General features: G+C 45.3%; 1 protein-coding gene across 1 annotated transcript; it reads left to right on the forward strand.

Annotated features, from left to right (window-relative positions):
* Positions 1–17,178: 17,178 nt before the first annotated feature.
* On the forward strand, positions 17,179–17,661 carry LOC123759287 (uncharacterized). Its single transcript, XM_045744146.1, has one exon. It carries the CDS (start codon positions 17,179–17,181, stop codon positions 17,659–17,661), a length of 483 nt encoding a protein of 160 aa, XP_045600102.1.
* Positions 17,662–18,297: the final 636 nt, after the last annotated feature.

Raw genomic sequence — 18,297 nt, forward strand, 5'->3', positions numbered from 1 at the left:
GTTAATGTTGTCTATCTGTAGCTGAATTGCATTTGATGATTTGCTTCCAAATAAGATGTAGTAAGTCTTTTCGATGTTTAATGTTAGTTTGTTCGTTGACATCCATAAGTGGACTTTTTTTAATTCATTATTCACAACATTATTTAGTGTATGTGGGTTGAGGTTTGAGTAGATAAGGGTAGTATCGTCAGCAAACAATATAGGTTTGAGAATATTAGAGACATATGGCATTGATGGCTATGGCACTATGATATGGCATTTGATGCTATGGAAGACAAACATAACGCGGATGTAATTTACACAGATTTCGCAAAAGCTTTTGATAAATGTGACCATGGTGTTATTGCACATAAAATGCGTTCAAAAGGAATTACCGGAAAAATAGGCAGATGGATCTACAATTTCCTGTCCAACAGAACCCAATGTGTGATAGTCAACAAAATAAAATCCAGCCCATCAACCGTGAAGAGCTCAGTCCCCCAGGGTACTGTGCTTGCTCCAGTACTTTTTCTCATCCTCATTTCGGACATAGACAAGAACACAACCTATAGCACTGTATCATCCTTTGCAGATGACACTAGGATCTTCATGAGAGTAGGCAACATAGAGGACACGGCGAACCTCCATTCAGATGTAGATCAGGTCTTTCTATGGGCTACAGAAAATAATTTGGTGTTTAACGAAGATAAGTTCCAGCTCATGCGCTATGGAAAAAATGAAAATATAAAAACGGAAACCACGTACAAAACTCAGGCAAATCATAACATAGAACGAAAAGGCAATGTAAAGGATCTGGGTGTACTCATGTCGGAAGACCTTACCTTTAAAGAACACAATAAAATAGCCGTCACAACTGCAAGAAAAATGACAGGTTGGATAACAAGAACTTTTCACACTAGAGATGCTATACCCATGATGATACTTTTCAAAACGCTTGTGCTCTCTAGAGTAGAGTACTGCTGCACAATGACAGCACCTTTCAAAGCTGGAGAAATTGCTGACCTGGAGAGCGTGCAGAGATCCTTTACTGCTAGAATCCACTCAGTAAAACATCTAAACTATTGGGACCGACTAAAGAGCCTAAAACTGTACTCCCTTGAGCGCAGGCGGGAGAGGTACATAATAATTTACACGTGGAAAATATTAGAGGGGCTGGTCCAGAACCTGCACACAGAAATAACATCACATGAGACCAGAAGACATGGCAGGATGTGCAGAATACCCCCGTTGAAAAACAGAGGTGCAATTGGTACTCTGAGAGAGAACTCTATCAACATCAGAGGTCCGAGACTGTTCAACACGCTTCCACTACACATAAGGGGCATAACTGGCCGACCCCTCACAGTGTTCAAGAGAGAACTGGATAAGCACCTCCAAAGGATACCTGATCAACCAGGCTGTGATTCATACGTCAGGCTGCGAGCAGCCGCGTCCAACAGCCTGGTTGATCAGTCCGGCAACCAGGAGGCCTGGTCGACGACCGGGCCGCGGGGACGCTAAGCCCCGGAAGCACCTCAAGGTAACCTCAAGGTAAGGTAGGACGGCGCCACTTCTGTTTATTATGCCCCAGAATAGGGCCACTTCAGTTGTTTTGATATTCCTAGAGTACGACTTACTCAAACTAGAAATGCTGTACAAATCAAGGGACCCAGAATGTGAAATGACCTTCCCAACCATGTTAAAGACTGTACCTCTCTCAACCAGTTTAAGATAAAAACGAAGCTATACCTAATAAATTCCCTGTAACCTACCTTACCCCTCTATTGTCAACCAATGTCTGTTTTTTTAAAGATCGCTGTTTGTCGACAGAATTGTATTTGTGCTGCTTTTTCAGCTATGTTTTCATTCCGTGTTTTTATTTTATTCTTTATGCTCAATTAGTATTAAGCTTTAGTCATTTAAGTTTTTCATGCCCGAAACGCTTTGCGCAATAGTGGCTTTAGGCATTGTATGTACTAGCCCTATCTATAAATCCATCACTCTTTGTAAAATCTCTTGTATGTATGTACCTTACCTAAATAAACATTTGATTTGATTTGATTTGTTTATGCCCCAGGACGGGGCCACTGCCGTTATGGCCAGCAGGCCATTTCGGTTTATTATGCCCCAGGTTTGGGCATAATAAACTGCCTTCAGTTCTATGCCCTTGCCTAGGCCAATTTCGGTTTCTACGTCCTTGGCTGGGCCACCAGTTCCCGGTGTGTGCGGAAGAAACTGCGGCCTCCCAGGCTGCTGGTTTATCCAGACGTTTTGTCTGCCCGGTGTAGCCCGGAAAAATCTACGGCCTCCCGGCTGCTGGTTTATCCAAACGTGTTGTCTGCCTGCTGTAGCCCGGATGTCACTGTGGCCTCCCAGGCCGCTGGTTATCCAGACGTGTTGTCTGCCCGGTGTTGCCCGGAAGTCACAGCAGCCTCAAAGGACGCTGGTTTATCCAGACGTGCTGTCTGCCCGGTGTAGCCCGGAAGATACTGCGGCTTCTGTTGGGATTGAGTACTACAGATGTTGGAGGTAGCATGTTTGGAGCAGATGCTCTTTTGTTTATGATCTTGTTAATAATATTTACTTGTTAATAATAATTACTCAAATCTCTGAATATGTTAGATATTAAGTCACTGCACATTCTCTCTTGTGTATTATACATATATAAAACGCTGAACTGTAATGCCAATCCTGACCTCAAAAGCTTCATTGAAGGTTGTAACAGAACCCATGAGCACCACACCAGGAATAAATACAGTTTTGATATTCCTAGAGTACGACTTAATCAAACTAGAAATGCTTTACAAATCAAGGGACCCAGAATGTGGAATGACCTTCCCAACCATGTTAAAGACTGTACCTCTCTCAACCAGTTTAAGATAAAAACTAAACACTACCTAATAAATTCCCTGTAACCCACCTCACTCCTTTATTGTCAACCCATGTCTGTTATTTTATTTTATTATTATTATTTTTTTTTTTTTTAATCAACACTGTTTGTCAACCTATTGTATTTGTGCTGCTTTTTCAGTCATGTTTCCCCTTTTTTTTATCTTTATTTGTATTTGTTTTCAACACTTTTTATTCTTTATGCTCAATTAGTATTAAGTTCTAGATATTAATGTTTTTCTTGCCCGAAACGCATTGCGTAATAGTGGCTTTAGGCATTGTATGTACTAGCTCTATCTTTATATCAATCCATTAATGTAACATCACTTGTATGTATGTACCTTACCTGAATAAACATATTTATTTATTTATTTATTTCATGTACCTGATAATGTTTTTGTTGTTGTTACTGGCGGAGAATAAAACCATGTGGACGAAGATTGTTTGTCTGACCAAAACCATAACAGTGGCGACGAGAATTAAACATCGCTGGCAGAGAGCCTGGGTACGAGACGTGGTGTGAGGATCAAGACAGTGCAGGGTACGTCGTGTGGACGAGTGGACGCTTCGCATATAACAGTGGAGTGTGCTACACCGTGGCCATGGCTACCTTGTCAATCGAGCCGTTAAACACTGCCAAGATCTCGTTGGACCTGTGGCTCAGCCTGCTGGAAGCAAACTTTCAGTACCGGGAGATTAAGGAGGACGCCACCAAGAAAGCGGTACTCTTAGTTTCACTGGGTTCTGAAGCATATAGTGTTCTCGGAAATTTGTGTGCACCTGAGCTACCGCACACGAAGACCTATGTAGACTTGATTGCTTTGCTTAAACGTCAGTATGTGGTGAAACCATCATATCACAGGAGTTTGATGGATTTCCAGAAGAGGACGAAAAAGCAGCAGGAATCCGTACAGGATTTATTTGCGGAATTGAGGGCTTTGGCTAACCACTGCAACTTCGGAGCACAGTTGGACGGCAGGGTTAGGGACCAGTTGTTCATGGCAGTGGAAAAGGAGAATTATTTCCCTAACCTGGTGGCAGAAAATTTGGATCTACAATCGATGACTTCATGGACAGTGCTCGAGAAGATATTGAACCTGGAAAGAGATTTTGGAAGTAAGACTTCTACTCAAGAAATTATGGTCGTACAGAGCCAGACCAGATGTACGTACTGTGGATATAAGCACATAAGTAGCAAGTGCAAGTTTCGTGCATATATATGCAACTTTTGTAACAAGGAGGGACACTTGCAGAGAGTGTGTAGGGAATATCTGAACAGGAACAACAAGGCCTGGGAGAGGAGACGACCAGGGAATGCAGGAAGAAGAGGTAGTGGTACTGTGGTCAAGGCAGTAGAGGAAGGTAACCAGTCTGAAGAGGCTGCAGGTGAGGAGAACCGACTATATTCGGTGAAAAAAAAGGTATGTTCAGTGAAGTCACAAGTGGTGAATTTTGTAATTAATGGGAAGTTAGTTCCCTTGGAACTGGACACTGGTGCTGCAGTGTCAACATTGTCTAGAGATTGGGCAGATACCTTGCAATTGAATGTAAAACCAGGTAAAAAATCATTAAGTGCTTATGATAATGTACCAATTAAGGTCTATGGCAAGATGTCGGCAAAAGTAGGTTATAATGGAAAAGAAATTGTCCAGGATTTTATGTAGTGGATTCACATAATCCTAGCCTATGTGGTAAAGATCTCATGGAAAAAGTGGGAATTTTCTTGGCGGGCCTAGATGAATTGTCGATAGTTAAAACAATAAAAAGTGCCAAACAAATGTTAGACAAATATTCAGTGGAGGCAGATAAGCCAATTAATAGCATGGTGGCAAAAATTCATCTGAAAAGTGGGGCTTCACCTAAATTTTTCAAGGCAAGAACAGTGCCGTTTCATTACAAGCAATTGGTAGAATCAGCCCTGGAAAAGCATGTGGCAGAAGGCATCTTAGAGCCAATTACACATAGTGAGTGGGCAGCCCCAATTGTACCAGTGTTGAAGGCAGATCGGAAATCCTTGAGAATCTGTGCAGACTTCAAGGAACTGAACAACCGCATACACTGTGAGAAGTACCCTTTACCTAAGATAGATGAGTTGTTGTCAGTGGTCTGCAAGGGGGCAATTTTTTCTAAGATTGACCTGAAAGATGCTTACTTGCAAATTCCTGTAGAGGAGGAGAGCCAGAAATTGTTAGTGATTAATACCCACAAGGGGTTATTTAAGTGTAGCGAGTAGATTATCCCAATAATATACTCGCTCCAAATATAGTGTTAATATTCCTGTCAACCTTTGGAGATGAATGAGGTGAGGCGTTGCCCGGGCAACACGGTGAGGTGTTGCCCAAGCAATATAAGCAGCGGTGTAGCGAACATTGGCTAGTCTACTTTCAAGTGTAGTCTAGAGCAGACACTTGCGAGATACTGTACCGACACTCAGTGCGCTCAACTCACACCAAAGTATCACCTGTGTACTTCTGTATATTCGACCAAATATATATATAGTATCTTAGTGTCTGTGTTTATTTGTCACCATACTTTACGTAACAATAGAACCGTTACATTGGTGACCCCGGAGAGTTTCGACGATACCCAGCCACCATGGACTACAACATGGACTCTCACTGGACCTCCACTGCTGCTGCTTGCTGTGGACCGCAGCCACCTGTCATGGAACGTTGCCAACACCCTTGCCACAGCTATGATTTTCACCGCGATCGTCTCTGCCTTTTCATCTACTACGGCTTGCTGCTCCACGATCACTACTCACTCATCTGGCAGCTTCATCAGTAACTACATAATGTGGGATCTACAGCCTGTCCTGCCGACTCTCCGTCGCTGCCAGGGCACTGCTTGTTCTAAAGGGGCGCCCACGAAAGCTGCTCTTTCGTCAGATTCATCTACACGTTCACTGCATTTTGATACTCGGCCGACTCAAGCCCTTTGCGCAGTACAGGACTTACAGCTTGCGTTTCCGACACTTCGGCGCCTTCAGGACAATTCAGCTCTAGATGTGATTACCTCGTTGTCCTAACTACGTGCCTACATTACCTCCTAATGTCCTGGTGCCCGAGCCCATCCGCCCCGGATCTAAATGCTCCACCAGCGACCCAAGGACGCAACAATTATGCACATTCTTCTCTCCTGCTACACCGAGCTTGTCCACACACTGCCTACATCTTTTGGTACCAGACTACAATTTCCAGTCAACAATGTAGTACTCGGCGTGTACAGTCCTAATCAACCCAAGACGCTACAGCTTCGACACAGAGCAGACAGCAGACTACGACCGCATCGAGCCGCCACGCTCTCGCTCCCCGAGTTTAGACACTCACACTCCCCGAGTTTAGACACTCACAAATCTCAATCGAGCCGCCACGCTCTCCCATATAGAGCTCCACGACTCCGGCCTCACTCAGCTCTCTGCTCTGCTCCAGGCTTCGTCTCAACGTCTGCGACACTGCTAAATCCAGAGACACATCCGCCGACTACGCAGTTCACTTTTCGACCCCAGTTACCAGCCGCACCACAACCTGATCCTACGACAACGGACGATCCTGTACGACCTCCCATGTTACAACCCCAGTACCAGCTGCACCACAACCTGATCCTACGACGACGGACGATCCTGTGCGACCTCCCACCCTACGACCCAAGTTAGATGACATCAGCGAAGAGGAGGAAGTTAACTTTGATGGTTATGTAACGCGAGCAGGGCGTACAATTCGCCGACCAGCTAAGTTCCTTGATCAAGTATTTTTCCTTTCATCCCCTGGGAGGGGGAGTTCTGTAGCGAGTAGATTATCCCAATAATATACTCGCTCCAAATATAGTGTTAATATTCCTGTCAACCTTTGGAGATGAATGAGGTGAGGCGTTGCCCGGGCAACACGGTGAGGTGTTGCCCAAGCAATATAAGCAGCGGTGTAGCGAACATTGGCTAGTCTACTTTCAAGTGTGGTCTAGAGCAGACACTTGCGAGATACTGTACCGACACTCAGTGCGCTCAACTCACACCAAAGTATCACCTGTGTACTTCTGTATATTCGACCAAATATATATATATAGTATCTTAGTGTCTGTGTTTATTTGTCACCATACTTTACGTAACAATAGAACCGTTACATAAGTATAAAAGACTTCCTTTTGGACTCTCCTCGTCTCCAGCAATTTTTCAGAGATTCATGTCACAGTTGTTAGTTAACATTGAAGGTTTGGCTAGTTTTTTAGATGACATTAATGTATGTGGGGAGAATGAGGAAGTGCATGATGCTAGATTAGAACAAGTTTTGAATCTTTTGCAAAAGCACAATGTGAAGATTAATAAGGGAAAAACAACGTTGAAGACCAAGGCCATTGAATATCTGGGGTGCCATATTTCAGGTAAGGGTTTTACTCCTTCTCACAAAAATGTAGCTGCTATAATAGATGCCCCAGCCCCAACATCAGTTGGGGAAGTACAGTCTTTTGTTGGGATGGTTACATATTTTTGTAAGTTCGTGAAGAACTTTTCAACAAAATTAGCACCCTTGTATGAATTGTTGAAAAAAGGGGCTAGATTTAAGTGGGCAGCAAGAGAGGAAAATGCATTCAGGAATATTAAGCAGGAATTGATCAATTCTCCAGTGCTCACTAATTTTACAGGTAGACTCCCGTTAAAACTGGAGGTAGATGCTTCCCCAGTAGGAGTGGGTTGTGTATTATTACAGGAAGTAGATGGTGTTACGACCCTGGGTTCTCCAGTGGAAACCAGAGGTCAAAATTGAGCTATTAAACTTTCTGGTAGTACAGTTGAGTGCATCACTAGCGGCAATTGTTTGTATCTTCCCTGCCAGACGTAAGACTATTATTGTTTCTCAAAGAGCATTTAAAGACTGAGCCGGGGGTTGATTATTAAATAATAACATAGGCACCAACTTTGCTTACTAATACTTTCTAATCATTTGTAAAGTAACAATACGTTGCATAGGGGAAGATCTTTAATGTGCTTAGCTGCACGATCAATTAGGCTCCTTCCGGCACCACGACATGGGAGGCCTAGCTGGTCGCTAGGAGGTGCTTCTCTGGCTGGCGTTCGTGCGGACGAGACCTACTCTGTGGCTGCACCCCTAATCTCCTCCCTTCTCCTCTTACTTATTTCCCTTACCCTAAGTTCCTGTACCATTAAGTTAAGTATTGTATGATTTCTAAGTGTACCTACTCTGGTAGTAACGATTGGTGAGACCTGGGGGTAGTAGTTGCCAGTGTTTTGGGTAACCCTAAGTGTTGTGTTTTGTATTAGGGTACCACATGGTCTCACTACCCTAAGCTGCATCCAGCTTCAGTGCTTATCCAGTAGTACTTTACCCTAGCTTGTTATTAGTGTAAACCTTGTATCCTGCCTATGTGGACCAAGGCTTTTAACGTAAGATAGTGTGGTAAAGTTATTATTATTATTGTTATTGGTTTGAGTGTATATGGGGGGTTGTTAAGGGGTTAATAAATAAGTACATGAATTACAGAGTGTCATGTTCACAGAAAATGGTACCATCCGTTTTCTATGTGCGGCGGCTAGGACGCCAGAGAGAGAATGGAAGTAAACAAGAGAGCGTACAGGACGCCCGCCAAGCTTGGTAGCTACTAGTCATGTAATCATATTAAGTATTAAAGTCAGTAACCAAGTCATGACTTTACATCAACCCTACAACCAAGACTTCCTCAGTAACACACAAACACCACATTGGCGACGAGGATGAACTGTGAACGCAGGTATTTGTTCAGTTTCAAACACAAGGGAGAAGCATGCTGCCTGGAGGAGGAAGAGAAGCTGTGAGCGCCATACCCGATGCTGTATGCTAACCGATGCTGTGTGCTAACTAATGCTGTGTGCTAAATGATGCTGTGTGCTAACCAATGCTGTGTGCTACCCAAGCTGTGCTGAAGAAACTGTACTGGGGAATCTGCCGACGTTGTGTACGAAACGACGCTTTGATGTGTACAAAACCTGATGTTTTGGTTACGAAACGACGCTTCGTGCTACAAAATTCATCACACTGTACCGACTGCTGTACCAACTGCTGCACCAACTGCTGCTGTACCAACTGCTGCTGTACCAACTGCTGTGCTGCTGCTGTGAGTAGGAACAACACATGTACACAAGGGCTAGGTAAGAAGTCAGTTGCTGCTATATTGTGCACTGCTGTGAACTTTTGCATTAAAATGCTTGTGTGCTTTGCAAAATTAAAGTAATTACAGTGAATTCTTGACTAACATATTCAGTGCAGTAAGTGTTTAATATTCTGAGGAACATTTAAGTGATAAGTTTACATTTATTCAGTAAAAATGGCAAATATACCTCAGTTTCCTGCATTTGATCCTGACTGTGACCAGACAAACCTGTCACAGAGGTGGGTCAAATGGCTTAAAAGGTTTGAAAATTTGTTGATAGTTTCTGACATCAAAAGTGCTGAAAGAAAGCGTGCCTTTCTACTTCATTATGCAGGTGATAGAGTTTGTGACATCTTTGACACACTGAAAGACACTGGTGGTGCCAAAGATTATGACACTGCCAAAGCCAAACTAACAGAGCATTTCAAACCAAGGCAAAATACTGCAATGGAAATTATGCATTTCAGGAGAGCAAAACAACTCTCTAATGAAACTGTGGATCAATACCACACACGTCTGCAGGGTTTGGCAGCCCATTGTGAGTTTGCTGATGTTGACAAAGAAATCAAACAGCAAATAATTGAAACATGCACATCTACACGTCTCCGTCGAAGAGCTCTAGAACTTGTTGATGATGAAAGTTCTCTTACCAAGATACTGGATATTGCTCGTCGAATGGAAGATGCTGCACGTGATGCTCGTGTCATGGAGTGCAGTGCCAATAACGGTTCTGCCACTGTTACTAACAGTGATGAGGTACGTAAGGTTCAGGGAGGACACCGTGATCAAAGAAGATATCATGGCAAACCTAACAGTAAATTTAGCCGAGAACCACGTCACAACTGGGGTCAAGGAACAAGGCTCAAGCAGTCACAACGACCCACATCAGAGGGTGTCAACAATAAATGTTACAATTGTGGAGGAGACTACCCACACCAAGATAATGTTTGTCCTGCTCAAGGTAAGAAGTGCTATGAGTGTGGAAAACTAGGTCATTTTGGTGCTATGTGTCGTTCCGCACTAAAGAAACCACAGTCAATGAATAAAAGCACTGTACGAGGATCAGGTCATAGGGGTCGAGGTGGTAAACACAATATTGCACCTCATATCCAGAATGTTAATAATGTGCAAGACAACATTTCATTACAACCATTCTCAGATGACAGTGAATGTGATTATACTTATGGAGTACAAGCAATCACAGAATGGGATGATCTTCCAAACAACCTAGAGACATGTGTATACATTGCTGGTATTTGTCTCAAGGTTCTCATTGACACTGGATCAAACATTGACACCATTGCTGAGTGCCACTATGAGAAATTTAAAAAACAGTTCCCAAAGCTTGAAAACTATAATGGCAAAGCCACTGCCTATGCTTCAAAGGTAGCCTTGCCAGTGATTGGAACTTTCACTGCAGAGATTAAGTCAAAGAATGCAATGCTCATTACTACATTCCATGTTGTTAGGAATGCAAAGGAGTCTTTACTCAGTTACAAGACTTCAACTAAATTGGGGCTACTTCAGCTTTCTAATGCTGTAGCAGTGGAATCTGCAAACAATGTGGATGCTATTGTTGCTGAATTTTCTGATCGATTTAAATCCATAGGTTGTTATACTGATAGCAAAGTACATCTGCATATCAACCCAGATGTAATTCCAGTTGCCCAACCACATCGCCGACAACCATTCCATACTCGCAAGAAAGTCGATGCCGAACTGGATAGGCTGATGGAGCTAGATATCATTGAACCAGTAACAGGCCCAACACCATGGGTAAGCCCAATTGTCACTCCACCAAAGCCGAAGAATCCAGATGAGATACGCATTTATGTGGACATGCGTGTTCCCAACAAGGCAATAATGCGTGAACGCCATCCTACACCGACTGTAGATGATATGATCTACCGCTTGAATGGTGCAACTATATTCAGCAAGTTAGATTTAAACAAGGGCTATCATCAGCTTGAACTTGATGATGAGAGTCGCTTCATCACAACGTTTACGACACATCGAGGTCTGTATAGGTACAAGCGCCTGAGTTTTGGTATTAACAGTGCTGCCGAGGCATTCCAGCACATCATCAGCCAGGTATTGCAAGACATACCTAATGCTGATAACATGTCTGATGACATCATTGTTTATGGCCGTACCCAAGCTGAACACGACAAAGCTCTTCGTGCAACATTGCAACGCTTACGAGAAAAGAATTTGACGTTAAGCCGAGCAAAGTGTGAGTTCAATCAACATAAAATTGAATTCTTTGGACATGTACTTAGTGACAAAGGTCTGTCTCCAGATCCTAAGAAAGTTGCAGATATCAAGAACGCTGCACCTCCTTCAACGTCCACTGAAGTACATAGTTTTCTGGGAATGGCAAACTACTGTTCTCGCTTCATTCCAGATTTTGCTACCATTACGAAGCCTCTACGTGAGCTCCTGAAGAAAAATGCATCATGGTACTGGAGCGATATCGAGCAAAATGCATTTGATGCTGTGAAAGATGCACTAGTAGAGAATGCGACTGCTGCATACTTTGATCCATCAATGGACACTGAGTTAACGGTGGATGCTAGTCCTGTTGGATTAGGTGCTGTTTTAGCCCAACACAAACCTGGTCAACCAGATTCCAGAGTAGTAATTGCCTACGCCAGCCGTTCTCTCACAGATGTTGAGCAACGATACAGTCAGACAGAGAAGGAAGCTCTTGCTCTTGTATGGGGCTGTGAACACTTCAATGTGTATCTGCTTGGTGCACCCTTCACCACGATAGTCACTGACCACAAACCGTTGGAGACCATCTTCAATAATCCAAAGTCCAAACCACCAGCTCGCATTGAGAGATGGGCTCTTCGTCTGCAACCATACAACTTTACGGTGAAATACAAGCCGGGTGCAGGCAATCCCGCTGATTACATCAGTCGACATCCTGCCAACAGTTTCACCATCACCAAGCATCAGCAAGTTGCCGAGGAATATGTACACTCTGTAACCTGTGATGCAGTCCCTAAGGCTCTTACTCTTGATGAAATCCGTACTGCAACCCTAGAGGACCCAACTCTGCAAGCAACAGTGGATGCATTGACTAAGAAAAAGTTTCCACGCATCCCACCCTCAGGAGTTGACCAAGATGCATTCAAAGCACTTGAACGCATCCAGACAGAATTAAGTGTTACGCAACAACGCGACACTGTGCTGCGAGGTACTCGTATCGTGATTCCAGCTGTTCTCCAGCAACGTGCTCTGAAGCTTGCACATCAAGGACACCAAGGTCTTGTTAGGACCAAACAGCTGCTACGAGAAAAGGTGTGGTTTCCTGGCATTGATCGTCAAGCAAAGGATATGCATGATGCCTGTGTCCCTTGCCAAGCTGCAGTGGATACTTCAAGACCAACACCTCTACAACCTTCACCACTACCTGCTGCACCATGGACGGAAGTATCGATGGACTTCTGCGGACCACTACCAACTGGAGAGTACTTGATGGTAGTCATTGATGATCACTCACGTTATCCAGAAGTAGAAATCATCACTTCCACATCTGCAAAGGCTGTCATCCCGAAACTCGACAAGATCTTTTCAAACTTTGGCATTCCTGAAGTTGTCAAGACCGACAATGGACCGCCATTCAATGGACAAGACTTCGTCAACTTTTCTGAGCATATTGGATTCAAACACCGCCGTGTGATGCCACTACATCCCCAAGCAAATGGAGAAGTTGAGAGATTCATGCAACCTCTCATGAAAGCGGTACGCTGTGCTCATGCCGAAGGACGATCCTGGAAACAAGCTATGTATGCTTTTCTCAGGAACTACCGTGCAACACCACATGGAACACTGGGCAAGTCGCCTGGTGAACTTTTATTTGGACGTCCTATGAGAATCGCACTACCCGTCATGCCAGCCGAGGTAACGGATAAACGTCTCGCTCAGAAGGATGCACTAGCCAAGGGCAAAATGAAAATTGCTCATGATCAACGTGCAAAGGAACAGTTCATAAAGGTTGGAGACACTGTTCTCGTTAAAAAGAAAAAAGAGGGAAAGTTAGATATGCCGTATGATACAAAACCATATAAAGTGATTAGTGTAAAAGGAACTATGGTAACAGCTAGTAATAGAGATCATAGTATAACACGTAATATGGCTTATTTCAAAGTGATTCCAACTATTGTAGAAAATGATGAAGTGCAAAGTCGTGCAAAAGAAAAAGAAAAAAATAGTTATAACCCGACAAACAATTCATCAAGGGATGTTATTGCATTTAAGGACTCTCGTCCTAAACGTCATGTTAAACGCCCTACACGATTTGATGATTAATTGTGTTCCTATGTAATGAAAAGTATTTACTTATTATGCTAAACTAAATTTAATATTGTTTGAATAATGCAGATATCTCATTCAATATTTTGTAACTTTGTATTACAGTTTCTTTCATGTTTGTTTAACATTGCATATGTATTTTTAACATTGAAATCCTTTGTGGAAAAGATTAAGTTGTTTAAATTCTTTGTGTGCTTAATTAATGTTAAATGTATGCAGTATCTCTTGATATGGTAATAATTTACTTTGTGTCAATAACTTTGCTTTGTGCTACAAGCATGGTAGACATCCTGTATTCATTCTTTTTAAAGAAAAGGAGGGATGTCATGTTCACAGAAAATGGTACCATCCGTTTTCTATGTGCGGCGGCTGGGACGCCAGAGAGAGATTGGAAGTAAACAAGAGAGCGTACAGGACGCCCGCCAAGCTTGGTAGCTACTAGTCATGTAATCATATTAAGTATTAAAGTCAGTAACCAAGTCATGACTTTACATCAACCCTACAACCAAGACTTCCTCAGTAACACACAAACACCACACAGAGTATCCCTTCTTCCTGTGTGGGAGTGTATTGATCAACCCTTAGACTAACATATATGGTCTAGTAGCAAGTTATTACTACTGTGGATAGTTTATTTTGGGGACCGGGCCTTTTAGCTCTCCCATATTTGATACTGTAGAGGGAACCACATTCAAAGTGCCCGCCAAGGAGACATTTTACAGTATAGGCAGGGCTGTGCCCTGATTGGTGGACGACGACGGCGCACGGCCTACCCGCGCGGCAGCCCGCGCAGGCCGAGTGGGCCAGATTTGAACTGCATGTGACCCAACGCGGACGACGCCTGCCCGGCACCACTGGCACTTAGGATATGTGCCCATAGGACCCCTAAGAGGCATTGACTCCCTCTGTCCTACCCTTCCTGAGGAGCCTAGACTTGCTCCACCTACCCTACCAGCCCTTCCTCTCCCTACGACGACAGTTCCAGGTGAATTACTGTACTATTGTTGTAACACGTGGGTCACCTCTACATTGGCGCAGTGAGTAAACGTTCCCACGCGGTGATCAAGAGGACCTCGCCAAGATATCTGCATCATCGTTCTGCCGACTTCAGTCAAGACGTCTTAGATAGTGTTCAACGGTTCCAGTCTCGAATTACTGGCTTTGGTTGCACCATAGATGTTCTTCGGTTCGTTGTTCAATAGCGGTGCCCAAGATATTTCAACCCCTGTTTTTTTTGTGCATATGTTTTATTCCACATCTCGTGCAATCCCCCAAGATTCTCCATAAGTTCCAGTTATCAGTGTTTTATACGGATTATTTCTCCAGATTTGTTGCATTTTATTGTCTTGTCCCCCAAGCACCGATTCCCGCGGTCCCCAAGTTCTTTGAAGAAGGGGAGACGAGTACCACCATTCACACGGAATACGGGCCACCGTTCATGAGCATACCCGACCTGTATTGTTTACGAATCCGCTCGCGGAGGATTTCAGGCTGTCGTTCCCGAGCGCATCCGTCTCCAGTGTGTTTACTACAGCGACGCTGGTCCCAGCTCTGCAGGGTGCTTGCTACAGGTCTGTTATTTTCTCGTTTCTACTGTTAGCTAGACGTAACCTGTTCTAGGCTTTCTACAGAAGTAACGGCTCAAGGGGAAGAGATACATTAAGTGAGCCAGTGAGTTTGTGTTCATACCAGATTTAAGGTGGATGGTGATCCGCCCTGCACACAGTTCCACACGTTCACCTGAAAAAAGTGTTTTTGGGAACCCTCAGCCCAGTGTTTATGAAAATCAGGCACATTGCTTGTCAAAGTTCCTCAAAGTGCCTGCCATATCAGATTTTCCAGTTTTGCAAGTGCAGTAAGTGCCCAGTTTTTGTCTAAGCCTCAAGTGATTTAGGTACCAATTAAGTGTGCAGTGTTTTATGTTGCTTGAAACCCACCTGGCCCCATCATTTACATTATTGACTGTGCAGTGCTTATTTTTCCTTGTGGAACATTTATCTCTATCTCTGAACATTGGAACCTTAAGTGTGGCTATTGGTGTCTGTGTTTTTTTGTTTTGTTTTTCTGTTTGGGGTGGTATACATGTGAGGTGCCTGGCCCCAGATCTAAGGCTTATTACCAGGTGTGGCACGATATCGGAGCTGTAACTTTCGACACCAGCACAATGGCTCTAATCAAGATAAACTCTGCTTCGGCTGCTGAGCTGCAGCTGCTACCGGGTGTAGGAGATAAATTGGCCGCTCGCATTATCAAGTTTCGGCGTCACCATGTGATCACGGAGGACAACATTTATGATATCAACCGCCTTCGGGCCAAACCCGAGTTAATGGCTGCTATATCGTTTGAGGTGGACCCGTCCCAACAGGGCCCCGGGCCCTTAGGTCAGGGGGCAGGAAGTCGTTCATCGTCCTCGTCCAGCGAAACGGGAACCCGCCACTCCTCTAGGGGTGCCGCCAGCAGCAGCCAACGTGGACGTCGACCTCAGTCACCAGCTTACTCCAGGGCTAGTGGCCAGCAAGGTACTTGGCAGGGGAGCCCCTCCCACCATCGATCGGCTCGATCAAGGAGACGGACAGCTCGACACTCGTCACACAGCTCTCTGACTTCCGATTCGGATGCCTCTCTATCCCGCAGCAGGCGGACAGGTTATCGCCAACAGAAAGAGACCTTCCGCACACCACCTCGGGCGTTGGACTATGACGGGAAGTCAGATTGGGCCACCTTCTACCGCCGCTTCACGTCTTATGCCTCGGAAAAGGACTGGAGCGGGCCTACGTCATTGACACAGTTAGGATGGTGCCTCAAGGGTAAGGCAAGTGATTTTTACAATCGCTTACTGGACAGAGAACCGTCGATTGATTATATTCGCATGATGCATAAGATGATCAAGCGATTTGGCGATAGGGAAGTTCTGGATGTAGCTATGATGAAGTTTAACCAGGCCCAGCAGGAACCAGAAGAAGATATTGCTGATTGGGCAGATAGGGCCCACCACTTGGCTCATCGGGCCTACAAACATGTGCCACGATGGGAAGTGGAACAAATCGCAGTAATGAGATTCGGCCAGGGATTACAGGACAAGACTCTGGCAGAATACATTGCCAATGCAAGGAATTCGTCAATGGAAGAGGCCATCGACCGGGCCCAAACCTTCCAGCACAATGCCGTAGCAATCCACGGCTCCGCAAGTTCAAGCAGGCACGACTCCCACCGCCGCGGGTCCCAGGGGCCAGCAGTAAGAGTGAATGCAGTGGGCAGGTACTCCCGGTATGAGCAACCACCCAGGAGTAAGGACGCTTCTCGGCGCTCGACACCAGGTGCCTCGCCGGCTACCAGTCCCGCAGGCCGTGGAACCGGTACTCACCACCCGTCGAGTGCAGGCTCGGGTCCTTCATCTTCCATGGACACGGAGGCGAAACTGGACGTCTTGGTAGCAGGTGTCTCAGAACTCAGCGGGAAATTGGATCAGGTGTGTGAGAGTTTGAGGCGTCTCACAATGGCCATCATATCGCCGCATATTCGTCGTTCCCCATCTCCCAGGCGATCGCTGCAGTGTTTCAGATGTAGGAAAGAGGGTCACGTGGCTCGGGAATGTCTGGAACCGGGAAGTGATGGGGAGGGAAGCCGCCGGCTCAGGGACCCCCTGGGCAACAAGCTGCGCGTTTCATTTGAGGACGAGAAAGAGTCTTTAAACACGGATGGGTCGGTCCAGTCGGCCTAACTCCGACCCAATGTACAACAGGCCTAGAAAGGGAGAGCACGATAGGGGCGGGCCAAGGGACGTCGGGCACGGAAGAGCAGGACGGGGGAAGAGATCACATAACCATCAGACAGCTCAGATCCGGCTCTATGTTTTGGATCCCAGTCCAGATCGGGGACGTGGAGGTCAAGGCGATTGTGGATACAGCGGCCGAGGTCACCATTATCTCCCAGGAGATCCATCAACGGTTGAACCCACCACCCCAGGTGATACAACACATAACCTTAAGCACGGCGGGGAAACAAATGCACCTTACGGGAACACTGGTGGGCCCCATCTCCTTGCTGGTTGCGGGACGGGAATACACTGTGGGAGTGTATGTGGCGCCTATTGCAGACGACATGTTGCTAGGGCTCGATTTCATGAAAAGATACGGTGTTAGTATAGCCCTAGACAAGTCTCAAATGATATTACAGGGACAGGTGATTCCTATGAAGCTAGAGACGAAAGAGGAGCCTGACCCTAACCTAGCTCCGTGCATCGCTAAGGTAGCAGTGTCCCAATACACTGTTATCCCACCACATTCAGTGGCCAGGGTCAAATGTGAAATGGACAAAAGTATGCCCCAGTGATTAGTGGAGCCCCTGGAGGATGGGCAGGTGCCAGTGGTTCGCACACTCCATCAGGAGGGAGAATTCCTGAAGGTATGTGTACTCAACGTAACAGGGCAGAATATCACATTAAAGAGGCGGATGCATGTGGCCAATGCAGAGGCAGTATGGGAAATTTTACCGGGGCCGGGCCCAGCGGTAGCAGCAAGGGCAGTGGGGAGGGTACGAAGTGAAACTCAAGTCAAATTACCTCCCCATATGATGACCATGGTACAGGACGTCGAGGAAACGCTGTCAGCAGAGCAGGCAAGCCAACTGACCCACCTGTTATGGAACTTCCAGGACATCTTTGCCGCAAGTGAATTTGACCTGGGATCATTCAAGGAGGTATCTCACCGCATCGACACGGGTAATGCAAGACCTGTGAAGCAAAAAATACGACGAACACCCGCATGCTTCGCACAGGAGGAGAAAGGACACCTTCAGCGCATGCTAGATGCGGGCATCATCCAACCGTCAGTATCTGAGTGGGCATCGGCACCAGTTCTGGTAAGGAAAAGGGATGCGTCAGTTCGGTGGTGTGTAGACTATCGAGGGTTGAACTCTCGCACCATAAAGGACGTGTACCCACTCCCTCTAGTCGATGAGTGCCTGGAC

This window comes from Procambarus clarkii, chromosome 32, assembly GCF_040958095.1.
Source record: "Procambarus clarkii isolate CNS0578487 chromosome 32, FALCON_Pclarkii_2.0, whole genome shotgun sequence".
Taxonomy (NCBI): Eukaryota; Metazoa; Arthropoda; class Malacostraca; order Decapoda; family Cambaridae; genus Procambarus; species Procambarus clarkii.